General features: G+C 50.3%; 1 protein-coding gene across 5 annotated transcripts in view; it reads left to right on the forward strand.

The window, feature by feature from the left end:
• LOC124612987 (rho GTPase-activating protein 11A-like) overlaps window positions 1-25,396 on the forward strand; it is a 98,078-nt gene that overhangs the window by 50,749 nt on the left and 21,933 nt on the right. For 3 of the 5 annotated variants that reach the window (XM_047141524.1, XM_047141526.1, XM_047141529.1), the window contains exons 4-8: window positions 8,268-8,364; window positions 8,462-8,611; window positions 9,035-9,194; window positions 9,304-9,466; window positions 22,878-23,012. In XM_047141524.1, coding sequence (XP_046997480.1) covers window positions 8,268-8,364; window positions 8,462-8,611; window positions 9,035-9,194; window positions 9,304-9,466; window positions 22,878-23,012 — 705 coding nt within the window. The remainder of the gene's footprint in view (window positions 1-8,267; window positions 8,365-8,461; window positions 8,612-9,034; window positions 9,195-9,303; window positions 9,467-22,877; window positions 23,013-25,396) is intronic. The other 2 variants (XM_047141527.1, XM_047141528.1) reach the window with 1 other exon arrangement.

Genomic DNA, 25,396 nt, shown 5'->3' on the forward strand with positions numbered 1-25,396 from the left:
TGGTAATCCTTCTGGAGCTTATTGGATCCTTTGCTCCATCTGTTGGTGATTCTTGACAGTGCACACCCACATGTTGCATGAATTGTGCAAGAGTTCTTGGATGAAGCAGAGATTCATGCTATGCCTCAACTGCTCAAACCCCTGATTTGAATCCTGTTCAGCTTGTACAGAACCACCTGGGAAAAAGGGTCAGTGAGCATTATTCAGAGACCTTCCTGAAAGAATGGGAGATGATTCCTCAAGAAGACACTGCAGTATTAATCAGGAGCAAGCCTGGAAGGTTGGAGGTTTAGACTGGTGCAGGAGGTAACAGATGCCTTTGAAAATGCAAAGAGAGGTCTGTGTAGTGTAGAAAACCAAAACAGATGTGCATTTCCCCTTGTGAGATTCCTCAAACTGTGCTTGAAGTGTCAATCCATTCATATTACTTCCGCCTCTTGGGCTTACTTTTATATAAATGTAATTTTTTACATTGTCAGACACCTAATTGGGCCTCTACCAAAAAATTTTTTCATAGATTAGTAGATCAGTTTCATATAAGTGGTTGGAATTTAAAATGGAAAAATTGAAAATCATTTTCTTCAGGAAATTGAAGTGGTACATTTTTGTGCCATCAGTGTAGGTGCGGAACTAAGATGCTATGACATTACTGACATACCTCTTGCATAGATGGAATCTCATCTCAGCGGAAGGCCGAGGGTATCATTGACAGATGAAACTATCTCCTCCCCCCTGTATATTTTGCCCGGTATATCTCACCCAGTCTCTTCGCCCTGTATATCTCGCCCGGTGGTCCCCTGTACGGTTTGACCCCCAATTTTTTTCAAAATTTTCCCGAAGAGCGAGCCAATTCGGGAAGAGGGCCTTACTTTGTGCATTGTGTCCATCGTGCATTGAGATCTTTAGCCCACTTTCTCGTAGTCACATTGCAGTCCAGCTCATTCTCCATCTCTTTTTACGAGGACACCTTCCTGGGTGTGTTATCCACCGTGCACTTTGCAGTGTTGCTTTCTGCACAGATTACAACCATGGACTTCTTTGCACCTCATATCCAGCATGGTAGCCAGTCCGTTGTGGTGGGGCTGCCATGTTGTAGGGTTGTAGCCCCTTGACAACACAGAGATTGCTCTGCTGATGCCTGTGCCGTTAACTCCTCACGTATGCCAAGGAGTAGATGCCCGTCACCCTGGGGCATCAGGACTCTCGGCAAAGGCTGTCCTGCCAGGTGGCTTTTGCTGTGGCTGGGTGGCCCCCATGGGGAGGGCCCCTGGTCAGAGTGGATGGGATTAGGGCAGATGACACATGATGAAGCATAACATGCCATCACTTGCTGGTTATCAGACACCAGCAGTCTGTAAGTGTCCCAAGTCTCAGTGCAATGCAAGAAAGTACGACCCTAAATCTTACCCCACCCTGGCCACACCATGGGAGGAACGCATGCTAAGGATGGCAGCGAACCTTATTCACCGTGGTACCTCGTATGTACAAGAACTAATGGAGACTCCTTTGTTTCGATGAAGCCACAGTTTTTTGTAGAGAATTTAGAGGGCAAGTTTGGGGAGGTGGAGGGTTTGTCCAAAATGCGCTCTGGCAGCCAGTCTTGATAAAAACACCATCCTCTGCCCAGTCACAGGCTTTACTCACTTGTAACATGTTGGGGGATGTTTCTGTTACCATCATGCCACATAAGAGCTTAAATATGGTCAGGGTATTATATTCAGGGTGTATACACCCCGGGAGATCCGGGAAAAAGCTGGGAATTTTTTCATCCGCAAGAAAACTGGGAAAACACGGGAATTTTTCAGAATTTTAGTTTTCAATTAAATTTTTGTAATTTTGATTGCTAACAACTGATAGTCTAACAAAGAATATTACTCTACCTTACTACTGCAGAATTCTATTGCAGCAATAAAACATGAACGGGTGAAAAAATTAAGTAGAACTTAAGTTGCAAAGGAAATGAGCTATTTACAAGAAAACAAACTGCACCCACAAACGTCTGTCAACAACAAAGCGTGTTAAATGCATTAGGATGAAAGACTATGCAATACTTCATAACAGCAAACTGCTTGCGATGAGTGCGACGTCACAATTGTTTACATTAGCTTCGTTAGAGAAGATGCCAGTTGTGTATGAACAGTACATTCTCCCACTTCTGGCTACTTGGAAGTATGGTTGTAGCAAGCAGCCAGATGCTACCCAGAAAATTTTTCTGGGACGCAGTGTTTATATTTAATTATTTTGCTGCTTCCTCTTCAATTACAAATCTCACATCAAATGAAAACAAAACTGATTTCTGTGGCCGGAAGCCATCAATTCATAGATTTTGTAGATTCATAGCTAAGTTTTACTGCTCCGAGGGAAAGTATCTTGTCATTTAGCACGGAAAAATTGTATTTTCGTCTGGGTGAAAGTGTATTTTTAACTGGGAAATCCTTGCCCACATATACACCCCGTATATTCCACAGGGACCTTCTTTTGCAGTCTGACGATGAGCTGCGTGCCAATTTAGAGCGGCGAGGTGTTTATTCATGTGGCGCATCCATCAGGGTCAGAGGGATAATCATGTTGCCACTGGTGCCTTTGTCTTGGCCTTCGAGGGTGACACCTTACCCACAAAGGTCAAGATTGTGGTCCACCGCTGTGATGTCAACCCTTATATCCCTCCCCCGATGCGGTGCTTTAAGTGCTGGAAGTTCGGCCATATGTCTTCCCGCTGCGCTTCCAGCGTCACATGTCGAGATTGTGGATGTACATCACATCCCAATACTCCATGTGCCCCGCCTCCAATCTGTGTCAACTGCAGTGAACATCATTCACCTTGCTTGACAGACTGCAGGATTTTACAGAAAGAGAGGAAAATCATGGAATACAAGACCCTGGACCAACTGACATATACTGAGGCTAAGAGAAAATATGAGCACCTACATCCTATGGCTATGACCACCTTATACGCCGCTGCTACAGCAACAGTTGTAGCCCCATCAGTTGTGTGAGTTTCAGTCGGCTCTCAGAGCCAGAAGACTACACCTGGCCCCTTGATGGTGGGGGGCACATACCTCCCTGTTGCTCCCGCACTGCCTATCTCGGGAGCACTGCCCCCCAACCATCGGAGACACCAGACCCCGCATACCAGCTGGTGAAGCTTCTTCGGCTCCTCTCTCCAGGAAGGGATCCCTTAGTTCACTCCTTTCCCAGGTTTCTGCTAGTGGGAAAGATTGCATCCGCTAGTGGCTGAAGTGCCCAAAAGTAGCTGGTCGTAGGACTTCACGATCCTCCTCAGTCCCGGAGACTGAATCAGCGAAGCCCTCCCAGCCAGAGAAACCCAAGAAACAGCGAGAAAAGTCCAAAAAGAAGACCCCTAAGACCAAGGAAATTGCAGTGGCTCCCACACCACCGCTACATACAAGTTCTGCATCTGGGGATGAGGTGGAGGTTCTGGCGTCCACTGAGGACCTAGATCTCGCTGGACCCTCAGACACAATGGATATAAACTGCTCAGGCAGTATGTCGGTGGCAGCAGATGACCCAGAAGTGTAAACAGCCTTATTGAATGTTCCATGCCTTCCCAGTCTCACGATGTCATCCTCCAGTGGAATTGTGGTTTTTTTTTCCACTGCCTGGCTGAGCTACGGCAACTGTTAAGCTTTACACCTGCTTTCTGCATTGCCCTCCAGGAAACCTGGTTCCCGGCAACGCGGATCCTGCCCTCCACAGCTATAAGGGATATTACAGGAACCGTAGCGACTATAATCGAGTGTCAGGTGGAGTTTGCGTTTATGTCCTAAACTCGGTCAGTAGTGCAACTGTGCCCCTTCAAACCCCTCTTGAAGCTGTAGCTGTCAGAATAAGGGCGATGCAGGAAATAACTGTCTGCGAGGTATATCTTCCTCCAGATGGTGCAGTTCCCCTGAATGTATTACCTGCAATAATCGATCAACTCCCTAAAACTTTCCTACTTTTGGGAGATTTTAACGCCCATAACCCCTTGTGGGGTGGCACCGTGGTTTCTGGCTGAGGCAGAGAAATGCCTAAACTTTACTGTCTCAGTTCGACCTCTGCCTCTTAAATACTGGGGCTGCTAAACATTTCAGTGTGGCTCATGGTAGTTAGTCGGCCATCGATTTATCCATTTGCAGCCCAAGCCTTCTCCCATCTATCCACTGGAGAGCACATGATGACCTGTGTGGTACTTAACAATTCCCCATCTTCCTGTCACTGTCCTGGCGACAGGCCCATGGACGCTTGACCAAATGGGCTTAAACAAGGCAGACACGGAAACTTTCACCTCTGCGGTCACCTTTCACTCTCCCCCACACAGTAACATCGATGTAATGGTTTAGCTGGTGACTACAACAATCTTTAATGCAGCAGAAAATGCGATCCCTTGCTCTGTCAGTTGTCCCCGCTGAAAGGCGGTCCCTTGGTGGTCACCAGAAGTCGCTGAGGCAGTTAAGGAGTGCCGGTGAGCTATACAGCGGCATAAGCGTCACCCTTTCATATAGCACATCATAGCCTTTGAGCAGCTCCGTGCCCACGTTCGCCAGCTTATCAAAAGATGGAAGCAGGAGTGTTGGGAGAGATATATCTGGACCATTGGATTCCATATGTCTCTTTCCCAAGTCTGAACAAAGATCAGACACCTTTTTGGGTACTAGTCCCCAACAGGTGCCTCTGGCATTAACATCAGCGACGTGTTGTCTGCTGACACAAAAGCGAATGCTGAGCTCTATGCTAGAGCCTTTGCATCAGAGAACTACCCCCCAGCCTTCTGCACCCTCAATCGGCAGATCGAGATGAAAGTCCTCTTCACTACACGCCACAGTGAACCCTATAACACCCTATTTACAGAGTGCGAGCTCCTCAGTGCCCTTGCACATTGCCCCGACACAGCTCCTGGGCCAGCGACATCTCCTCATAATCTTCAACCGCATCTGGTGCCATGGTGTCTTTCCAGTGCTTAAACCCAGTAAAAATCCACTTGATGTGGCTAACTATCGGCCAGTCAGCCACACCAATGTTCTTTGTGAGCTGCTGGAACGTATGATGTGTCGGCAGTTGGGTTGGGTCCTGGAGTCACGTGGCCTACTGGCTCCGTGTCAGGGCGGTTTCCGCCAGGGTCACTCTACCACTGATAATATTGTGTACCTCAAGTCTGCCATCCAAACAGCTTTTCCAGTCGCCAACACCTTGTTGCTGTCTTTTTTGATTTACGAAAAGTGTATGTCACCACCTGGCGATATCATATCCTCGTATAATATGAGTGGGGTCTCAGAGGCACGCTCTAGATTTTTATCCAATATTTCCTGTGGCTTTGTACTTTCCATGTCCAATTTGGTGCCTCCCATAGTTCACCATATATCCAGGAGAATGGGTGTCCCACAGGGCTCTGTATTGAGTGTATCTCTGTTTTTAGTGGCCATTAATGGTCTAGCAGCAACTGTAGGGCCATCCAGGTCACCCTCTGTGCATGCAGGCGACTTCTGCATTTCGTACTGCTCCATCAGTATTGGTGTTGCTGAGCAGTGCCTACTGGGGGCCATCCACAAGACGCAGTCATGGGCTCTATGCCCCAGCTTTCAGATTTCGGCCGCCCTCCGTCACGCCTGGTGCCGCCCTCCGTCGCGCCCGGTGCCGCCCTCCGTCGCGCCTGGTGCCGCCCTCCGTCGCGCCCGGTGCCGCCCTCCGTCGCGCCCGGTGCCGCCCTCCGTCGCGCCCGGTGCCGCCCTCCGTCGCGCCCGGTGCCGCCCTCCGTCGCGCCCGGTGCCGCCCTCCGTCGCGCCCGGTGCCGCCCTCCGTCGCGCCCGGTGCCGCCCTCCGTCGCGCCCGGTGCCGCCCTCCGTCGCGCCCGGTGCCGCCCTCCGTCGCGCCCGGTGCCGCCCTCCGTCGCGCCCGGTGCCGCCCTCCGTCGCGCCCGGTGCCGCCCTCCGTCGCGCCCGGTGCCGCCCTCCGTCGCGCCCGGTGCCGCCCTCCGTCGCGCCCGGTGCCGCCCTCCGTCGCGCCCGGTGCCGCCCTCCGTCGCGCCCGGTGCCGCCCTCCGTCGCGCCCGGTGCCGCCCTCCGTCGCGCCCGGTGCCGCCCTCCGTCGCGCCCGGTGCCGCCCTCCGTCGCGCCCGGTGCCGCCCTCCGTCGCGCCCGGTGCCGCCCTCCGTCGCGCCCGGTGCCGCCCTCCGTCGCGCCCGGTGCCGCCCTCCGTCGCGCCCGGTGCCGCCCTCCGTCGCGCCCGGTGCCGCCCTCCGTCGCGCCCGGTGCCGCCCTCCGTCGCGCCCGGTGCCGCCCTCCGTCGCGCCCGGTGCCGCCCTCCGTCGCGCCCGGTGCCGCCCTCCGTCGCGCCCGGTGCCGCCCTCCGTCGCGCCCGGTGCCGCCCTCCGTCGCGCCCGGTGCCGCCCTCCGTCGCGCCCGGTGCCGCCCTCCGTCGCGCCCGGTGCCGCCCTCCGTCGCGCCCGGTGCCGCCCTCCGTCGCGCCCGGTGCCGCCCTCCGTCGCGCCCGGTGCCGCCCTCCGTCGCGCCCGGTGCCGCCCTCCGTCGCGCCCGGTGCCGCCCTCCGTCGCGCCCGGTGCCGCCCTCCGTCGCGCCCGGTGCCGCCCTCCGTCGCGCCCGGTGCCGCCCTCCGTCGCGCCCGGTGCCGCCCTCCGTCGCGCCCGGTGCCGCCCTCCGTCGCGCCCGGTGCCGCCCTCCGTCGCGCCCGGTGCCGCCCTCCGTCGCGCCCGGTGCCGCCCTCTGTCGCGCCCGGTGCCGCCCTCTGTCGCGCCCGGTGCCGCCCTCTGTCGCGCCCGGTGCCGCCCTCTGTCGCGCCCGGTGCCGCCCTCTGTCGCGCCCGGTGCCGCCCTCTGTCGCGCCCGGTGCCGCCCTCTGTCGCGCCCGGTGCCGCCCTCTGTCGCGCCCGGTGCCGCCCTCTGTCGCGCCCGGTGCCGCCCTCTGTCGCGCCCGGTGCCGCCCTCTGTCGCGCCCGGTGCCGCCCTCTGTCGCGCCCGGTGCCGCCCTCTGTCGCGCCCGGTGCCGCCCTCTGTCGCGCCCGGTGCCGCCCTCTGTCGCGCCCGGTGCCGCCCTCTGTCGCGCCCGGTGCCGCCCTCCGTCGCGCCCGGTGCCGCCCTCCGTCGGGCCCGGTGCCGCCCTCCGTCGGGCCCGGTGCCGCCCTCCGTCGGGCCCGGTGCCGCCCTCCGTCGGGCCCGGTGCCGCCCTCCGTCGGGCCCGGTGCCGCCCTCCGTCGGGCCCGGTGCCGCCCTCCGTCGGGCCCGGTGCCGCCCTCCGTCGGGCCCGGTGCCGCCCTCCGTCGGGCCCGGTGCCGCCCTCCGTCGGGCCCGGTGCCGCCCTCCGTCGGGCCCGGTGCCGCCCTCCGTCGGGCCCGGTGCCGCCCTCCGTCGGGCCCGGTGCCGCCCTCCGTCGGGCCCGGTGCCGCCCTCCGTCGGGCCCGGTGCCCCCCTCCGTCGCGCCCGGCGCTCCCTCCTCCTCCTCCTCCCGCCCGGCCCCCTCTCCTCCTCCTCGTCCCGCCCGGCCCCCTCTCCTCCTCCTCCCGCCCGGCCCCCTCGTCCCCCTCCCCCTCCCCCTCCCCCCCTCCGTCCCTCCCGGCGCCCTCGTCCCCCTCCCCCTCCCCCCCTCCGTCCCGCCCGGCGCCCTCGTCGCCCTCCCCCTCCCCCCCCTCCGTCCCGCCCGGTGCCCTCCCCCTCCCCGCCTCCGTCCCGCCCGGTGCCCTCCCCCTGCCCGCCTCCGTCCCGCCCGGTGCCCTCCCCCTGCCCGCCTCCGTCCCGCCCGGTGCCCTCCCCCTGCCCGCCTCCGTCCCGCCCGGTGCCCTCCCCCTCCCCGCCTCCGTCCCGCCCGGTGCCCTCCCCCTCCCCCCCTCCGTCCCGCCCGGTGCCCTCCCACTCCCCCCCCATCCCGCCCGGTGTCCTCCCCCTCCCCCCCTCCGTCCCGCCCGGTGGCTTCCCCCTCCTCTTTCTGTCTGTCTCGCCTGTCTCCCCCCGTCTATCTCGCCTCGTCTCCCCCCCTCTATCTATTTAGCCCAGTTTCCCCCCTCCCCGGTATATCTCGTCCAGTCTCCATGTCCCCGTCAAACTAGTTCTTGTATTTTTCATCAGTTTTAATTTTTTTATGCTAATTGGTATTTTGTCTCAAATGAGATACTGTCTGAATCAAAGTATTTTGTTCTCGTTTGACTGAGAGTGCTTAGCTTTTCAAAAAGGTGTTTGTAACTTGAAGACATTTAGGTTATTTATTTTCTGATACTTATGTCATTTGTATAAGTTGTATGCATGTTTTCAAAACTTTCAGTTGCTTGCTGTTAAAAGAAATGAAAGTAGAGGCAGTTCTTCTAACATGCTTGCTTCTACCAGCAGTACATCTTGCTTCACTAGAATACATAATGCAGGTAAGTTAAATACTATACAGTGATTTCTACAAACTGCTCTAGGCTCTGTTACAGGTGGACAGAAGTCAGATTTCTGCTGACTGCTTTGAATTTTTAGTTCTTTCAGAGAGTTGCATCACAGTCCGAACTGAACAAAATGGATACAAGAAATCTGGCTATTATTTTGACACCTTCTATTATGCCAGTGGATGAAAAGATGATTACCAATACAGGAACAAGGTTGGGGTACCACGTCAGTATTGTTGAGGTCAGTTTGAATTCAGTCAGTTTGTGCTTCATTTTCCACACAATATTTTTAATGTTACCTGCTGAAATAAACCTTGCACTCTATTCTCTTGCTTTCCTATTACTATTACTGTTCTTTTTTCTTTTGTCATAAATTTGACAGTGAACAGGAAAAGGATGAGTGGGGATGACTTACAGACCCCTACACATTTCGTTCAATGGAGAAAATATTGATATTGCTGCTCCTCTTTCTCGTTCCATTGTCACTGCCATGACAGTCTTGTCCTCTCCTTCCACTGCACTCCTGCTCCCTTCTCCTCTACCTCATCTCTACTATCAGTTTCTCTTGGATAAAGTATTTTCTTTCTATTCTTATAACCAATCTCTGCTTTTGACATGATGATTAAGAGAACTATTTTTCAGTGTGCCTACTGTATACTTCCAGACCCTGCTTGAGAATGCTTCTGAAATTGGTTTATTGCCAGATCACATTTACTGCCAGTTGACTTCTGTGGCCCATGATGGTATAGAAATGTTGGGGATGAATGGGGAAGAAGGTCCTAAAACAAAGAAAAAGAAAAAACGTCGAAGTAATTCATTTACAAGTAAGAAGAAATTGTACACTGTGTCAATTTATAGTGGACTGATCTTGTGTTGAAATAAAGTTGGTAGTTCATGGCTAATCAACTAGTTATAATATATATGTGTCAACAGGGGTGATAAATGGTTTCAAGAAAATGGTTGGACGAATTTCGCCAGATGTTGATGAGAATGATCTTATTAGTTCAACACCAGATTTCTCCACACCAGTAATGAAATCTACTAAGAAACGGAAATTATTAGATGTACCAACGAGTGCATTCTCAAACAAGAAAAGGTAAGTAATTAGAGATATGATCAGTTGAGATCAATAGACATTTATATAGTAACCATTATGTATTGATGCTTGTTATTTATGACAGGACTTTGTCAGAACTCAAAAGTAGTGGGAGATTGAAGAAACATTATCAGAAGGTGAGAGAGTGGGGGCCAGCAATGATAAGGCTAGGTGCTATGTATTTTCTTGGAAAATACAAGGGACATTCAGTAATTAACTCTAGTATTGATGGGTTGTGTCTCTCAGAGCCAGGCAAGATTTTTTTAAATATCCAGAAGAGTACACTACTTGGAGTAAGCCATTCATTGTAGCATCCAGTTAATGTTTCTAAAGGCCTCTACTTGCTTCATCATTCCTCTTTATTCACCAGTTGATTATTGATTGGCAGTGTCCACTAATTGAGGAAGAAATTGAAAAATAGTTATTAGAAAGTGTTAATGAAGATTTGGATGTAGATCCTGATTTTGTTCCTGAAAGTGGTCACGAGAGAGAAGTGAAATGAGCAACAAACAGTTGGACAGTGAAGACATATCTTAGTTATTCCCATCAAAAACATAAATGCCAGCACTAATACTGATTGAGATTCTCTGTCAACTAATGTGGTTGGTTCTAGTCCCTCCTCCAGTGAATCATCATCTTGCTATTTGTTGAGACTTGGACAAACTAACCAGCTGAAAAATGTCCCCAGTCAAAATGTCCATACCAGATCTCACAATATAATTACGCACTTGCCTGATGTCAATGGGCAAGCCAGAAATGCAAACACACTTGTCGAGGCCTGGAAACTGTTCGCTGATGATGATTTGCTCAATTTGATTATAGAGAGCACAAATTCTTAGATAGATAAAGTAAAACCTCTTATAAAAGTGACCTAAATACTGCAAGAAACTTGGGAAAAAAAAGAGTTCAAGGAAGACTTGGCATGGAGGCAAATAAATATGGAAGAATGTTGGGACTCTTGTGGCATCGGGACAGAAATCTTCCTGCCTGGCATGGCACTGCAAAGATTTTCTTTTCTTTTCAGATGGATTTGATTACATAAAACTGTATTCACTCAAGATAGGAACATAAAGAGTTATAAGTTGGCCCCTGTACACGGTGTTATGGAGGGATTCTCTAAAAATTGTATGAGGTATTACATGACATGCGAACACCTAACAGTGGATGAAATGTTACTATCTTTCTGGGGAGTTTGTGCTTTCATAACATTCATTTCTTCAAAACCTGGAAAGTATGAGATCAAAATATTTATCATTGCAGATCAAGCCCCCAGGGGGCTCGCCACTCTTTGGCGGGTTCGTGCTTGGCTACCACGGAGCCCCAGCCTTTGCAGCACTTTTTCCCTTCCATGCTGCCTGTCTATCCTCTTACTACTTTTTTCCCCTCCCTTGGGGAAAATGTTCCCCTCCCTTGGGGAAAATGTCTGGGGTATTATTGGGAATGTCCTGACTGCATTCTGTCGCTGATGTGTGAACAGTCTCAACTTTGATTTTGGTTCCATTTTCTTTTCTCTGTTTCCCTCTTCCTCTCATTCTTCCACTTTGGCGTTTGAGGATCCTCTTTTTTCTTCTTCCTCCCTGTGCACTCCTGAAGGCCGGCCCAAGCATCTGACACATAACAGGTGACTGGGTAACACGTAATTCGCAGCCCTGGGTTGACAGGTAGGATTCGCATGTACCCCCTGGTACAGGCCAGGCCCGGGGAGGAGTGATTGCCTGAGTGGTAACCTTCCCAAATTGCCGATTGGTCCCTGCGTCAGGTGTTTGGGAGGTGTGACCTCAAGTGTGAACAATCACCTAAGGCGGATGCGCCCCCTTGTGAAGGAGGCCCCCAGTTGGAAGGAGCGCACCATCGGAGACGCTGGCAATCACGAGGGATTTCCTCACTATGAGTCAATCATCCTCCCCATTGACTTCTACGAAGCGTAAACGTAATGGGGCTACTGATTCGAAGACCTTTCCCGCTGCAACGCGGTGCCTTGTGGTCTCACGTACTGAAGACAGTCAGTCCTTCGCCACGGTCAATCCGTTTATTACCCAGAAAGGTGTTGATGCAATTGCTGGCCCTGTGAAATCCTGCTCTCGTTTACGGAATGGCACTTTGCTTTAGCAGACGGCTTCTGATTGTCAAACACAACTGCTTGCTGCCTCGCTTCTCCACAGCTACCCTGTTCATGTCAAGGCACATGGAACTTCAAATTCTTCCCGTGGTGTATTTTACACCAAGCTGCTTGATGGTCTGACGCTGAAATACAATCTTCTCATTGCCGTCTATTGTGTAATGAAAAAGGTCTATTCCTCCTTGGTGCCCACCTGCGCTCTTTTCCTCACTTTAATAGGGTGGTGCTGTCGTCCAAGTCTGGCCGTACATTCCGAATCCGATGCACTGCTGCCAGTATCATCATTTCAACACACTTGAACTTCTTGTCGACACCCAGCCAAATGCGTAACCTGTGGCAGGGATGCACACGAGGGCGAATGTCCACCTCCTCCTCCCGTTGTATCAAATGCAATGGTGGCCATGCAGCCTCCTCCTGGGATTGTCCCATGTATCTAAATGAGCGGACTGTTCAAGAGATTTGGGTATAGGAAAAAGTGCCTTACCCAGTAGCTCACAAGTTACTAGCTAGTCACAAACCCTGTGTTCTCCCATCTGGCACCTATAGTTCTGTTTTTGTTACCCCTAGCTCCATGAAGGACATGGCCACGCAGACATGCGACCTCTAATTCGGCCCTGAGGTTGTGAGATCGCCCAGTATCAAGGTAGCATCGCCGCCCCCCATCCCGCTGTGCAAGAAACCGTCAAACTCTCACCTCAAGGGGCGAAACCACCCACTACACAACAAGGAGTACTCCCTCCAGCCAAACAACACCCAAGCTTTCCACTAACCAGAACGGCTCGAAGAAGTCCACAAACGGTCATCTCCTTCGCCAACTCGAAGATCCTGCTCGATGGTGTCCATGTGGTTCCTCAGCCCGGCTGGCCTCTGTCTCGCCGGTGCGCACCACCAACCATTTTTCGGCATTGGACTCCGCAGATTGACCACACGAGCACGCCGATGCTTCTGTGGACCCCATGGAACAAGATCCTCCTGCTTCGGTGCCTTATAGTAGTGACTCTACACCGATTGTCACTCAGCGGCCACCGTGTTGACACCCCTACATCTCTTCCCCTCATGACTGTCCTCCAATGGAATGTTCACGACCTTCGGTCCCACAAAGAGGATTTATGGCTGCTTTTAGCATCGCAGCATCCCCTTGTACTCTGCCTTAAGGAAACGAAATTGTGCCCTCACGGCTACTTTGAGCTTTCACATTACTTACCGATTTGTTTTGATCTTCCACCCCCCCCCCCCCCCCCTGCCATCCTCCAAGGTCAGTATTCCATCTCATGGGGGCAATATGCTGCTCATACGGGATGATCTTCATAGTCAACCCATCTCCCTGACTACCCATCTTCAAGCTGTTGCTGTTCATCTTTTCCTTCCCTGCCTGACTTTTTCACTCTGTACCATTTATGTCCCTCCGTCATTCGTTTTCACCAGGGCAGACTTCTTTCAGCTTAATGGAAAACTACCCCTCACACCCCTCTGTTTTTGCTACACGGTGACTTTAATGCTCATCATCCCCTTTGTGGTTAGATACGGGCTCCCAGGTAGATGCCATTTCCTTGACTTCCAGAAGTCGTTCGATACAGTTCCGCACTGTCGCCTGATGAACAAAGTGAGAGCCTACAGAGTGTCAGACCAGCTGTGTGGCTGGATTGAAGAGTTTTTAGCAAACAGAACACAGCATGTTGTTCTCAATGGAGAGATGTCTACAGATGTTAAAGTAACCTCTGGCGTGCCACAGGGGAGTGTTATATTTTCACAATATATATAAATGACCTAGTAGATAGTGTCGGAAGTTCCATGCAGCTTTTCACGGATGATGCTGTAGTATTCAAAGAAGTTGCAGCATTAGAAAACTGCAGCAAAATGCAGGAAGATCTGCAGCGGATAGGCACTTGGTGCAGGGAGTGACAACTGACCCTTAACATAGACAAATGTAATGTATTGCGAATACATAGAAAGAAGGGTCCTTTACTGTATGATTATATGATAGTGGGACAAACACTGGTAGCAGTTACTTCTGTAAAATATCTGGGAGTATGCATACGGAATGATTTGAAATGGAATCATCATATAAAATTAATTGTTGGTAAGGCGGGTGCTAGGTTGAGATTTATTGGGAGTGTCCTTAGAAAATGTAGTCCATCAACAAAGTAGGTGGCTTACAAAACACTCGTTCGACCTATACTTGAGTATTGCTCATCAGTATGGGATCCGTACCAGGTCGGGTTGACAGAGGAGATAGAGAACATCCAAAGATGGGCGGCAAGTTTCGTCACAGGGTTATTTGGTAAGCGTGATAGCGTTAGGGAGATGTTTAGCAAACTTAAGTGGCTGACTCTGCAAGAGAGGTGCTCTGCATCGCGGTGTAGCTTGCTGTCCAGGTTTCGAGAAGGTGCATTTCTGGATGAGGTATTGAATATATTGCTTCCCCCTACTTATACCGCCCGAGGAGATTACAATCTAAAATTAGAGAGATTCGAGCATGCACGGAGGCTTCCCGGGAGTCGTTCTTCCCGCGAACCATGTGCGACTGGAACAGGAAATGGAGATAATGACAGTGACACGTAAGGTGCCCTCCTCCACACACCGTTGGGTGACTTGCAGAGTATAAATGTAGATGTAGATGTGGTTCTCCTAGGACCTGTCAGAGAGGTGCCCTCTTGGCTGACCTTCCTAACGAACTTAACCTCTTCTGCCTTAACACTGGAGCACCCACTTTCCTTTCTGACTCCTCGCACACCTATTCCCATTTGGACCTATCCTTTTGCACTGCCTAGCTTGACCATCGTCTTGAGTGGTCTGTTCTTTCTGACGCCTACTTGAGCGACCATTTCCAGTGTGCTCTCTGTCTGCTGACTCCTATCCCAGTTGTGATGACCAGGCGGACTATCTCATCAATGTTATCCTTACTGCTGAAGAACATTCCATTCCTCGCACTTCCTCTTTACCACACCCTGTCCCAGCCCCTTGGTTGATTGAGGCATGTCACGATGCAATTCGTACATGGAGACATACTCTCCGCATTTTTAACTGCCACCGTATGCTGGAAAACTGCATTCATTATAAACAGATGCATGCAAAGTATCGTCGAGTTCTTCGGGATAGCAATAGAGCTAGCTCGATTTCATTCACTAGTTCTTTTAACAGTTCCACACTTCCTCTGTCGTGTGGGCCAACCTCCAATGGCTCTCTGGAACCAAGATCCATTCCCCAATTTCTGGCCTGACAGTAGCTGACGATGTCATCCAGGACCCTATTGCTATCTCCAACACCTTGGGCCACCATTTTGCGGAAGTTTCGAGCTCTTCCCACTATCACCCTGCCTTCATCCATTGGAAACAAGTGGAGGCTTGGGCGATACCCTTCTCCAAATCGTGAGTGGTACAATGCTGCCTTTATTATGATGGAGCTAGATCATGCTCTCAGTTCATCCCAATCCTCCGCCCCAGATGCCATCCATATTCAGATGTTGCAGCACTTCTCTCTTGCGAGCAAGCACTTTCTGGTTAACATGTACAACTGCTTCTGGGCTTTGGGCACATTTTCTGGATGCTGGCATGGAGCCACCATCTTACCTATACCTAAGCCCGGTAGGGACAAAAGCCTTCCTTCTAGCTACTGCCCCATCTCTCTTACCAGCTGTGTTTGCAAGGTGACGGAACATATGATTCATGCCTGGCTGGTGTGGTAGCTAGAGTCTCGCCATTTACTAACAAATGCACAGTGTAGATTTTGAGCACAGCATTATGCAGTTGACCAACTCTTTACTTTGTCAACCCATGTCATGAATGGTTTTCTGCGAAAATCCCAGAGTGTGGCCTTGTTTTTCGATGTGGAGAAGGCCTACGACTCCTGTTGGAGAGCTGGTATCATCCGTGCTCTTTACACATGGGGCTTCCGTGGGTGCCTGCCCTGTTTTCTTCAGCCATTTTTACAAGACAGAGTTTTCAAGGTGTGTGTGGGTTCTGCCTTGTCGGCCACCTTTATCTAGGAAAATGGTGTGCTCAGGGTTCTGTCCTGAGCGTCGTCCTGTTTACTATCACCATTAACCCTATAGTGGCCTGTCTCCCACTGGGCATCTCCAGCTCCCTTTTTCTTGATGATTTTTACATCTATTGCAGTTCTCCACGAACCTGTCTCACTGAGTGGCGTCTTCAGCAGTCTTGATCGTCTTCACTCCTGGAACATTGACAATGGATTTCGCTTTTCCCCTGACAAAACCGTCTGTATGAACTTATGGCGGCGCAAATGGTTTCTCCCACCATTCTCCATCTTTGGTCTGTTGCCCTTCTGTTCATTGACACTACGAAATTCCTGGGGCTCGTGGTCGATAGGAAACACTCTTGGTCGTCCCACGTATCTTACCTGGCAGCCCGCTGTTTGCTGTCCCTCAGTGTCCTACGTCTCATCAATGGTACTTCCCGGGATGCCAATCGAACCACCCTCCTCCGTTTGTACTGGTCCGTTGTCCGTTCGAAACGACTACGGGTGCTTTATGGATCTGCACACCCATCCTTTTTATGCCATCTCAACACTATCCATCATCATGGCATCCGTTTGGCAATGGGCGCCTTTTACACCAGCCCGGTTGAGTCTGTATGCTGAACTACCATTGCCCTACTGCCGTGACTTTCTCCTCAGCAGGTTTGCATGCCATTTGTCAGCCATGTGTGGCCACCCTTCCTATGCTTCCTTGTTTGATGATTCCTTTGATCATCAGTATGGGGCTTGTCCCTCTTCTCTGTCACCTCCTGGAGTCCACTTTCGCCACTTGCTATTGCGCCTTAAATTGATGCTACTTGCAACCTTCCCAGTGGGTGTGAACTCTTCACCACCTTGGCTTCATGAAGTGGCCCATGTTAACCTTGGCCTTCATTCACTTCCTAAGGACACTACTCCAGCCTCGGTCTACCGCCTTCAGTTTTAATGACCTTTGCATGGAACTTTGCGATAATACCTTTGTATAAACTGATGGCTCTCGGACTGACCATGGGGTCGGGTGTGCCTTCGTCATTGGCACCCATATCTATCTATATAAGCTTCTGGCACATTCTCAGTCTTTACAGCCGAGCTTTTCGCCTTGTATCGGGCCACGTAGTACATCAGGTGACACAGCCTTCCCAATTGTGTCCTCTGCTCAGACTCACTCAGCACCCTCCAAAGTCTCTGTGCACTATACACTGCTCATCCCTTAGTGCAGCGGGTCCAGGAAAACTGTCACTTGCTCACTCTATGTGTAGCCAATGTCGAGTTTCTGTGGATCCCTGGTCATGTCAGTCTGCCAGGAAACAAGGCTGCTGATGCTGCTGCCAAGGCTGCAGTCCTTGTACCTCAGCCCACGAGTACTTATATTCCCTCCGATGATCTCTGCATTACCATCTGTCAGGAGGTGGTGTCCCTTTGGCACAGCCAATGGTCCTCCCTTTAAGGGAATAAGCTTCGGCTTATTAAGCCTCTCCTGGCACTGACCTCCTCTGGGCCCTCTTGCTGGGAGGAGATTATTTTAACTCGGCTACGTATTGGGCACTGCCTTTTTAGCCATAGTCATTTGCTCAGTGGTGCTACCCTGCCACTTTGAATGCATTGCGCCCAAATTTTAACTGTTCCCCACTTCCTGCTGGAATGCCTTTTTTTTAAAATTTACGTTCCACGTTGGGTTTGCTGTCTAATTTACCAGTCGTTTTAGCGAATGATGCACAGGATGTCTACCGTGTTGTACTTTTTATTTGCTGAAGCAATATGGCAAAGGCCATTTAATTTTTAGTTTTGGATCTCCATTTTTGCATGGTTTATTTTAGCCTTTTTTCCACCCGCCTGTTTTTAGCTGTCTCCTATTCTGTCCGTTGGGACTGATGTATAGTCATTTTTCTCCTCTCTGTGTTTGTGTTCTGTGGTTTTGACTGGGGTGCGTATGACCCCAGTTGTTTTTTGCGCAACAAAACAAACAAACAATTGCAGATGCAGAGACATACTATATACATAATTTGGAAGTATGTGTGGGGCAACAATGTGGAGGTTTCTTCAAAGTGAGTAACATAGCTGCCAATGTCTGAACCAGTAAAGGGAACTAGGAGTATTACCCTTGACAATTGGATAGCAGGCTACATTCTTGCTAGAAAACTTGCCACAGATTGTTAACGTACGCTCATTGGAACATTATGCAAAAAAATAGAAATTCCTTTGAATATCTTGCCTCACAAGAAAAGAGAAATATATTTGGATTTAGTGACAATTTCACATTGGTGTAATATGTGCCAAATTTTGTGTGAAATTTTGCTGTCATTGATGCAATATGAAGAAAAAAGACTGCTTATTTTTACAAAATGAGACATTTACTACTTTTTAACTTAACCCCTGCCATTAACACAATTGTCCCAATGATGTACTACCTTTTTTTATACATGATGCAAAGAAGTTTGTGTCTTGTTGTTTGAGCTACTTATCCATACATTCTTTGACCAACTCGTTGTTGTGGAACTTTATTTCCACATAATGTCTTCTTGAGTAGAGTAAACAAATTAAAATTAGAGCGAGACAAATCTGGACTGCAAGGAGGATAAGGTAAATTCTACATGAATTTGTCTCTTCAATTACTGAATGTCCTTCATGTTAGAGACTGGCAGATTGATGGAACTGCACTCCACTGAACTTAAATTGTGTAGAGAAGCATGAAAGGGAACTTTTTCTGCACTGTCTCTTTGCTACTTCTTAAATGTTTCTTCTTCACTATGCTGTGATGTAGGTCCTCTAGAAAGAAAGTAGTGTGTTCTTTTGTCACCTGCAACATGTATGTGTACTAATCTTCCTACATTCTAGCATTGTTATGTGTCTTTGTACTTGAGGGGTAGCTGATATGACAGTACTGTACTTTGTCACCATTATTTTACTTGTACTGAGGTGGGTAGAAGTCATGTGTGAAACATTTATTTCACAATCTGTGTAAAGGACAGTTTAGACAGTACCCTGAGCAACTGTGTGTAGATCTGTTTCATAGCCCTGTGCGTCGCGAGATCATGGACTTTGATGTCCACGTTGCACACAATTACACATGAAATTACCAAATATGCAGCAACGACTCGCAAAATCATGTTTTATTTATTCACTTTTGAAAACGGTTTCAACTGATTAACAGCTATCATCAGTGCTTTCAACCAATATGTGCCCTAAGTAGTAATACTGTCTTAAGCAGAGGTCAAACATATGACTTTTGTTTCACCTCTGCTTTAGACAGTATTACTACTTAGGGCATATATTGGTTGAAAGCACCGATGATGGCTGTTAATCAGTTGAAATTGATTTGCAAAAGTGAATAAATAAAACATGATTTTGTGACTGGTTGCTGCATATTTGGTAACTTTATGGTTTACTGTCACTGCACAACATGAGAACCACATGGAGCCCATCATTCATAAATTACACATTATGTGCATTTTCTGTATTATGAGACGAGGGTGATATGTTCTGAATCAAGTGCGAGTTTAAAATACAGCCTGATGAAATGATGTCTTTTTCTCAAATTTGTCAAGGTTGTGATGACAGTCCAGAAGAAAATGACCTGTATAAAGGGTTCTTACTGTAAAAAGCACATTAATTCAGTTTCGCGTGCTGTACAGTCAAGTTATGCAAAGTGTGAAATATTGACACCAGTTGTACAAAGTTTACTAAATGTCTGCCTTACTGCAATTGTAGGGGAAGGAAATGACAAAGGATAATTTTATGTCTTACCATATTTATTCGATTATAAGATGAAAGTTTTTCCCAAATTTGCCATTAAAAATATAAGGAGTTGTCTTAAATTTTCTGGATTAAACTATTGTTGGTGTTGTCAATGTTTTTACATTATGTATGTAATAGAGGGAAACATTCCACGTGGGAAAAATATATCTAAAAACAAATATGATGTAACTTACCAAACGAAAGCATTGGTATGTTGATAGAGACACACACACACACACACACACACACACTTCAAGCTTTCGCAACCCACGGTTGCTTCATCAGGAAAGAGGGAAGGAGAGGGAAAGACGAAAGGAGTGGGTTTTAAGGGAGAGGGTAAGGAGTCATTCCAATCCTGGGAATGAAAAGACTTACCTTACGAGGAAAAAGGGACAGGTATACACTCTTGCGCCCCCCCCCCCCCCACACACACACACATATATATATATATATATATATATATATATATATATATATATATATATATATATATATATATATATATAGACACACACACACACACACACACACACACACACAAGCAGACATATACAGACACAAGCAGACATATGTAAAGGCAAAGAGTTCGGGCAGAGATGTCAGTCGAGGTGGAAGTACAGAGGCCTCCACCTCCACCTCTGCTCCTCCTCGCCCACTGCCCCTCCACGTCCACCTCCCGCTCCCCATCGCCCACTGCCCCTCCACCTCCCGCTCCCCCTCGCCCACTGCACCTCCACCTCCCGCTCCCCCTCGCCCACTGCCCCTCCACCTCCCGCTCCCCCTCGCCCACTGCCCCTCCACCTTACCCACTGCCCCTCCACCTCTCCCTTGCCCACACACCTCCACCTCCCCCTCGCCCACTGCCCCTCCACCTCCCCCTCGCCCACTGCCCCTCAACTTCCACCTCCCCCTCGCCCACTGACCCTCCACTTCCACCTCCCCCTCGCCCACTGACCCTCCACCTACCCCTCCCCCTCGCCCACTGACCCTCCACCTACCCCTCCCCCTCGCCCACTGACCCTCCACCTACCCCTCCCCCTCACCCACTGACCCTCCACCTACCCCTCCCCCTCACCCTCACCCACTGACCCTCCACCTACCCCTCCCCCTCACCCTCACCCACTGACCCTCCACCTACCCCTCCCCCTCCCCCTCACCCACTGATCCTCCACCTCCCCCTCCCCCTCGCCCACTGACCCTCCACCTCCACCTCCTCCTCGCCCGCTGACCCTCCACATCCCCCTCGCCCACTGCCCCTCCACCTCCCCCTCCCCCTCGCCCACTGCCCCTCCACCTCCACCTCCACCTCCACCTCCACCTCCACCTCGCCCTCGCCCTCGCCCACTGCCCCTCCACCTCCACCTCCACCTCCACCTCGCCCACTGCCCCTCCACCTCCACCTCGCCCTCGCCCACTGCCCCTCCACCACCCCCTCGCCCACTGCCCCTCCACCTCCCCCCTCCCCCTCGCCCACTGCCACTCCACCTCCCCCTCCCCCTCGCCCACTGCCCCTCCACCTTCACCTCGCCCACTGCCCATACACCTCCACCTCGCCCACTGCCCCTCCACCGCCACCCTCGCCCACTGCCCCTCCGCCGCCACCTCGCCCACTGCCCCTCCGCCGCCACCTCGCCCACTGCCCCTCCGCCGCCACCTCGCCCACTGCCCCTCCGCCGCCACCTCGCCCACTGCCCCTCCGCCGCCACCTCGCCCACTGCCCCTCCGCCGCCACCTCGCCCACTGCCCCTACACCTCCACCTCGCCCACTGCCCCCCCGCCGCCCCCTTGCCCACTGCCCCCCACCTCCCCCTTGCCCACTGCCCCTCGACCTCCCCCTTGCCCACTGCCCCTCGACCTCCACCTAGCCCACTGCCCCTCGACCTCCACCTCGCCCACTGCCCCTCGACCTCCACCTCGCCCACTGCCTCTCGACCTCCACCTCGCCCACTGCCCCTCGACCTCCGCCTCGCCCACTGCCCCTCCACCTCCGCTCGGCCCCGCCCACTGCCCCTCCACCTCCGCTCGGCCCCGCCCACTGCCCCTCCACCTCCGCTCGGCCCCGCCCACTGCCCCTCCACCTCCGCTCGGCCCCGCCCACCTCCGCTCGGCCCCGCCCACTGCCCCTCCACCTCCGCTCGGCCCCGCCCACTGCCCCTCCACCTCCGCTCGGCCCCGCCCACTGCCCCTCCACCTCCGCTCGGCCCCGCCCACTGCCCCTCCACCTCCGCTCGGCCCCGCCCACTGCCCCTCCACCTCCGCTCGGCCCCGCCCACTGCCCCTCCACCTCCGCTCGGCCCCGCCCACTGCCCCTCCACCTCCGCTCGGCCCCGCCCACTGCCCCTCCACCTCCGCTCGGCCCCGCCCACTGCCCCTCCACCTCCGCTCGGCCCCGCCCACTGCCCCTCCACCTCCGCTCGGCCCCGCCCACTGCCCCTCCACCTCCGCTCGGCCCCGCCCACTGCCCCTCCACCTCCGCTCGGCCCCGCCCACTGCCCCTCCACCTCCGCTCGGCCCCGCCCACTGCCCCTCCACCTCCACCTCCACCTCCCCCTCGCCCACTGCCCCTCCACCCCCACCTTCCCCTTCCCCTCGCCCACTGCCCCCTGCCTCCCCCTTGCCCACTGCCCCTCCACCTCCACCTCCACCTCGCCGACTGCCCCTCCACCTCCACCTCCACCTCGCCCACTGCCCCTCCACCTCCACCTCCACCTCGCCCACTGCCCCTCCACCTCCACCTCCACCTCGCCCACTGCCCCTCCACCTCCACCTCCACCTCGCCCACTGCCCCTCCACCTCCACCTCCACCTCGCCCACTCACCCTCAGTGTCCCCTCTCACTCCCCCTCTCAAATCAGGCTCCATCATTATATGCTACAATAAGAAAGACTGAGTCTCCTAGAATTAGATGAATTCCCTCTTGGCTCGAGTTGATATGAATTGGATACAGAGTCAACTATTGATTTTTGTAAATTAAGTTATATGTTAATTTCTATATACCAGGATTGGCTTAGGAAGGCTGTTTCAAAGGTGTGGATATCTCCAGGTTTAAGTGAACAGCTTCTGTTGAAACTAGTATACCATCAGAATTATTTTTACAATGATGGCGCCTTGCTTAATTATGTTAACACATCAATAGCCATTTTCGGCCACCTGGCATTTCAGTTTAAGTACAGTTCTCAGACATTTTTCCAAGAAGGTTCAGCACCAACATTAGCAAGAGTTATACAGCTTGTCTTTTCAAGAGCTTTCAAATGCTGTTAAAATGCATATTATTTCATTAAAAAATATATTTGCTTCTTATCTTAGTTGATATAAGAGTTAAGAGAATTAAAGTTGTATCCCACTATCCATAGTACCATATGTCGAAAATTTCTTTTTGAAACTTTTACCCATTCAGGAAAAGGGGGGGGGGAAGAGAGAGAGAGAGAGAGAGAGAGAGAGAGAGAGAGAGAGAGAGAGAGAGAGAGAGAGAGAGATAAGGATTATTTGTAAACGCAAATGCTTGTTGTCTTCAGTAGGTTATTGTACACTTTTTTATGGGTGCATGTCCCTGTAGTATGCATGTGTGCATGTTGGTTTTCAGGCAAGAAGTGTTGAAATCTTTGCCGCAAGGAGTCCCTCTGTCTTCTGTTCAGTTCACACCTACACCTACACCTACATCTGCACATTGCGTCAGTCGTGAATTGTACCTTACACCACAAGTTTGTGTGCATCCCAAGTAAGTGGTTTTTAGACTGTTCCTCTCTTTGTTTGCTTTGTAGTTTTAAATACTTTCTTCTGGACCTGGTTCCTTTTCGTTAGTAGCTGTATTTTTTGCATGTATCACATGTAACTTACGTCTTAAGATTACTTAATAAAAACAGAGTTAGATATGAGGGCCTCTTTTTAAAAACCTCTGATAGGCTATAAATAACACAAGTTCACAGAAAACAATTATTTTATTACAAAAAGTTTTTTACACTATTGGTTACTTTTCAACATAATCACCGAAAAGATTGAGACATTTATCGTACCTGTGGACAAGCTTTGCAATACCCCTCTTCCAAAAATGTTACTGCCAATGACTTCAAATGAGCATTGATGTTGTTTTGAAGATCTTTGTTGGTTTGAAACTGCTGCCCTCCTAGCCATGTCTTCAGTTCAGGGAAAAGGTGAAAGTTGCTGGGTGCCAGGTACCAGCTCAGGACTGTATGGTGGATGATCAAAAATGTCCCATTGAAATTGTTCAAGGAGCCGTTGGGTTGTGCCAGCGGTGTGTGGACGAGCGTTGTCATGGATCAACACAATTTCTGAAGTTAGCATTCCTTTTAATTTGTTTTGAATGGCTCTCCACAAACGTCGTAAAGTTTCACAATAAACAGCAGCATTGATAGTGGTTCCGGGCACACCTTTATGGTCACACAACATGGTAGCCATAACGTTTCTGTTGTTGAATGTTTGAATTTTTTTGGGTTTGTTTGGTGAATTTGGATGCATGTATTGTTGCGATTTTTGTTTTGTTTCTGGTGTATCATATTGTATCAAAGTTTCATCTCCAGTTACAGTTGATTTCAAAAAGTTCTCTTCTTCATCAGGATAATGGTCAAGGAAATTCAAAGCGGACGCCATTTGGTGACTTTTGTGGGCGTCTTTCAACATTTTTTGGAACCCAACGAGCACAAAGTTTTTTGTAGCCTGAATATTCAGTAATGACAGAGTGTACAACAGATCTTGAAACTTCTGAATTTTCCATAGACAAAGGAGTTACGGTGAACCTACGATTTTCTCTAACCATTCTGTTAACTCGTTCAACAAGGTCGGCTGTAATGACAAACTTGTCCTTGGCCCCCTTCATCATGCATGTCATTTCAGCCATCTTCAAATTTTCAGCACCATTCACACAAAACACCATCAGTCGTGAAGTTATCACCGTACACTCCACTCATTCTCCGATGAATTTCTGCTGCACTGTTCCCTTCTGCTTGCAGAGACCGAATTACACTTCGTAATTCACACTTGGCGGGAGCAACAATAACAGCAGCCATGTTTACATGGCTGTAGTGCAATGCAGACTGGTGCCTTGAGGTCGGCAATGGCGGAATGTGTAGTGCGAGAGTTGCGCAGTAGCCTACAGCGCGTGTCCACTTTCTGCCACTTGCGTAGCTTCTGTACTAAGCGATTGGAGGTTGAAGAAAAAACGGCCCTCGTATTTAATTTCTTGGCATATAGGATTGAACATTTACTCCATTTGGACTGATGGATAGGTAATTTAATAATTTTTTTTAGAAACTGAGGTGCTGGTGAGTATGTAGCTGTGTGTGTGTCACTTCAGTTTTGTTTATAAATAGAGTAACACATTCCTTCTGAAGCCATAGCCACAGCATTTCAAGATGCCCAAGGTGGTGTGAATATATCTCTTCACTGCTTTCTTTATTACTCTGTGAAATTATTATGGTCTGCCAGGCTGGGGGAGATAATGTTAAGAACAATTTACATTGGGATTGCCCACAGGAGATGATGTACTTGATCTAACCTTGTTAAGTCCAGATGTAATACCACTTTATAAATCTCAAATTTGGTGATAGCTGAGGGCTGAGGGAATGGATTAAAATGAAGTATTTCATTATCTAGTTTCATAATTGGGAACCATTTCTAAGATGTTAGCTTTGAGACACTCTTTTGATTTGGACAACTTATGCAAGAAGCGCAGTGTGAATGTTGTTCAGCTTTTGTGCAGGGTATCTATTTCGCAGATAACACGCATGGTGGAAACATCATGAAGATTGTCAGCGTGATCCAAATATTTAAAACAAATGAAATAAATACAGAAAAAAGTAAAGAAACAACATGTGTTTGCTTACTGTGTACTTTAACTGATAGCAAACTAATCATTCTGATGAAGTTAAACTGCCTGAATAACTAATAACTTAATCTTGAAAACTATGTGAGAATTTTCCCAGAAGTTAAAAGGATTGGGAATCTTAAAGTAAACAGGACTCCTTAATGCACCAGAATGATGGCTTATATCAGGAATTAGGCATGCAAAAACTATACTTGAAAAACTCCTTGCTACTTTATGTAGGAGAAACCACTGAAACACCTTCTCAGATAACAAAAGAGTAA

The sequence above is a fragment of the Schistocerca americana genome, chromosome 4 (assembly GCF_021461395.2).
Source record: "Schistocerca americana isolate TAMUIC-IGC-003095 chromosome 4, iqSchAmer2.1, whole genome shotgun sequence".
NCBI lineage: Eukaryota > Metazoa > Arthropoda > Insecta > Orthoptera > Acrididae > Schistocerca > Schistocerca americana.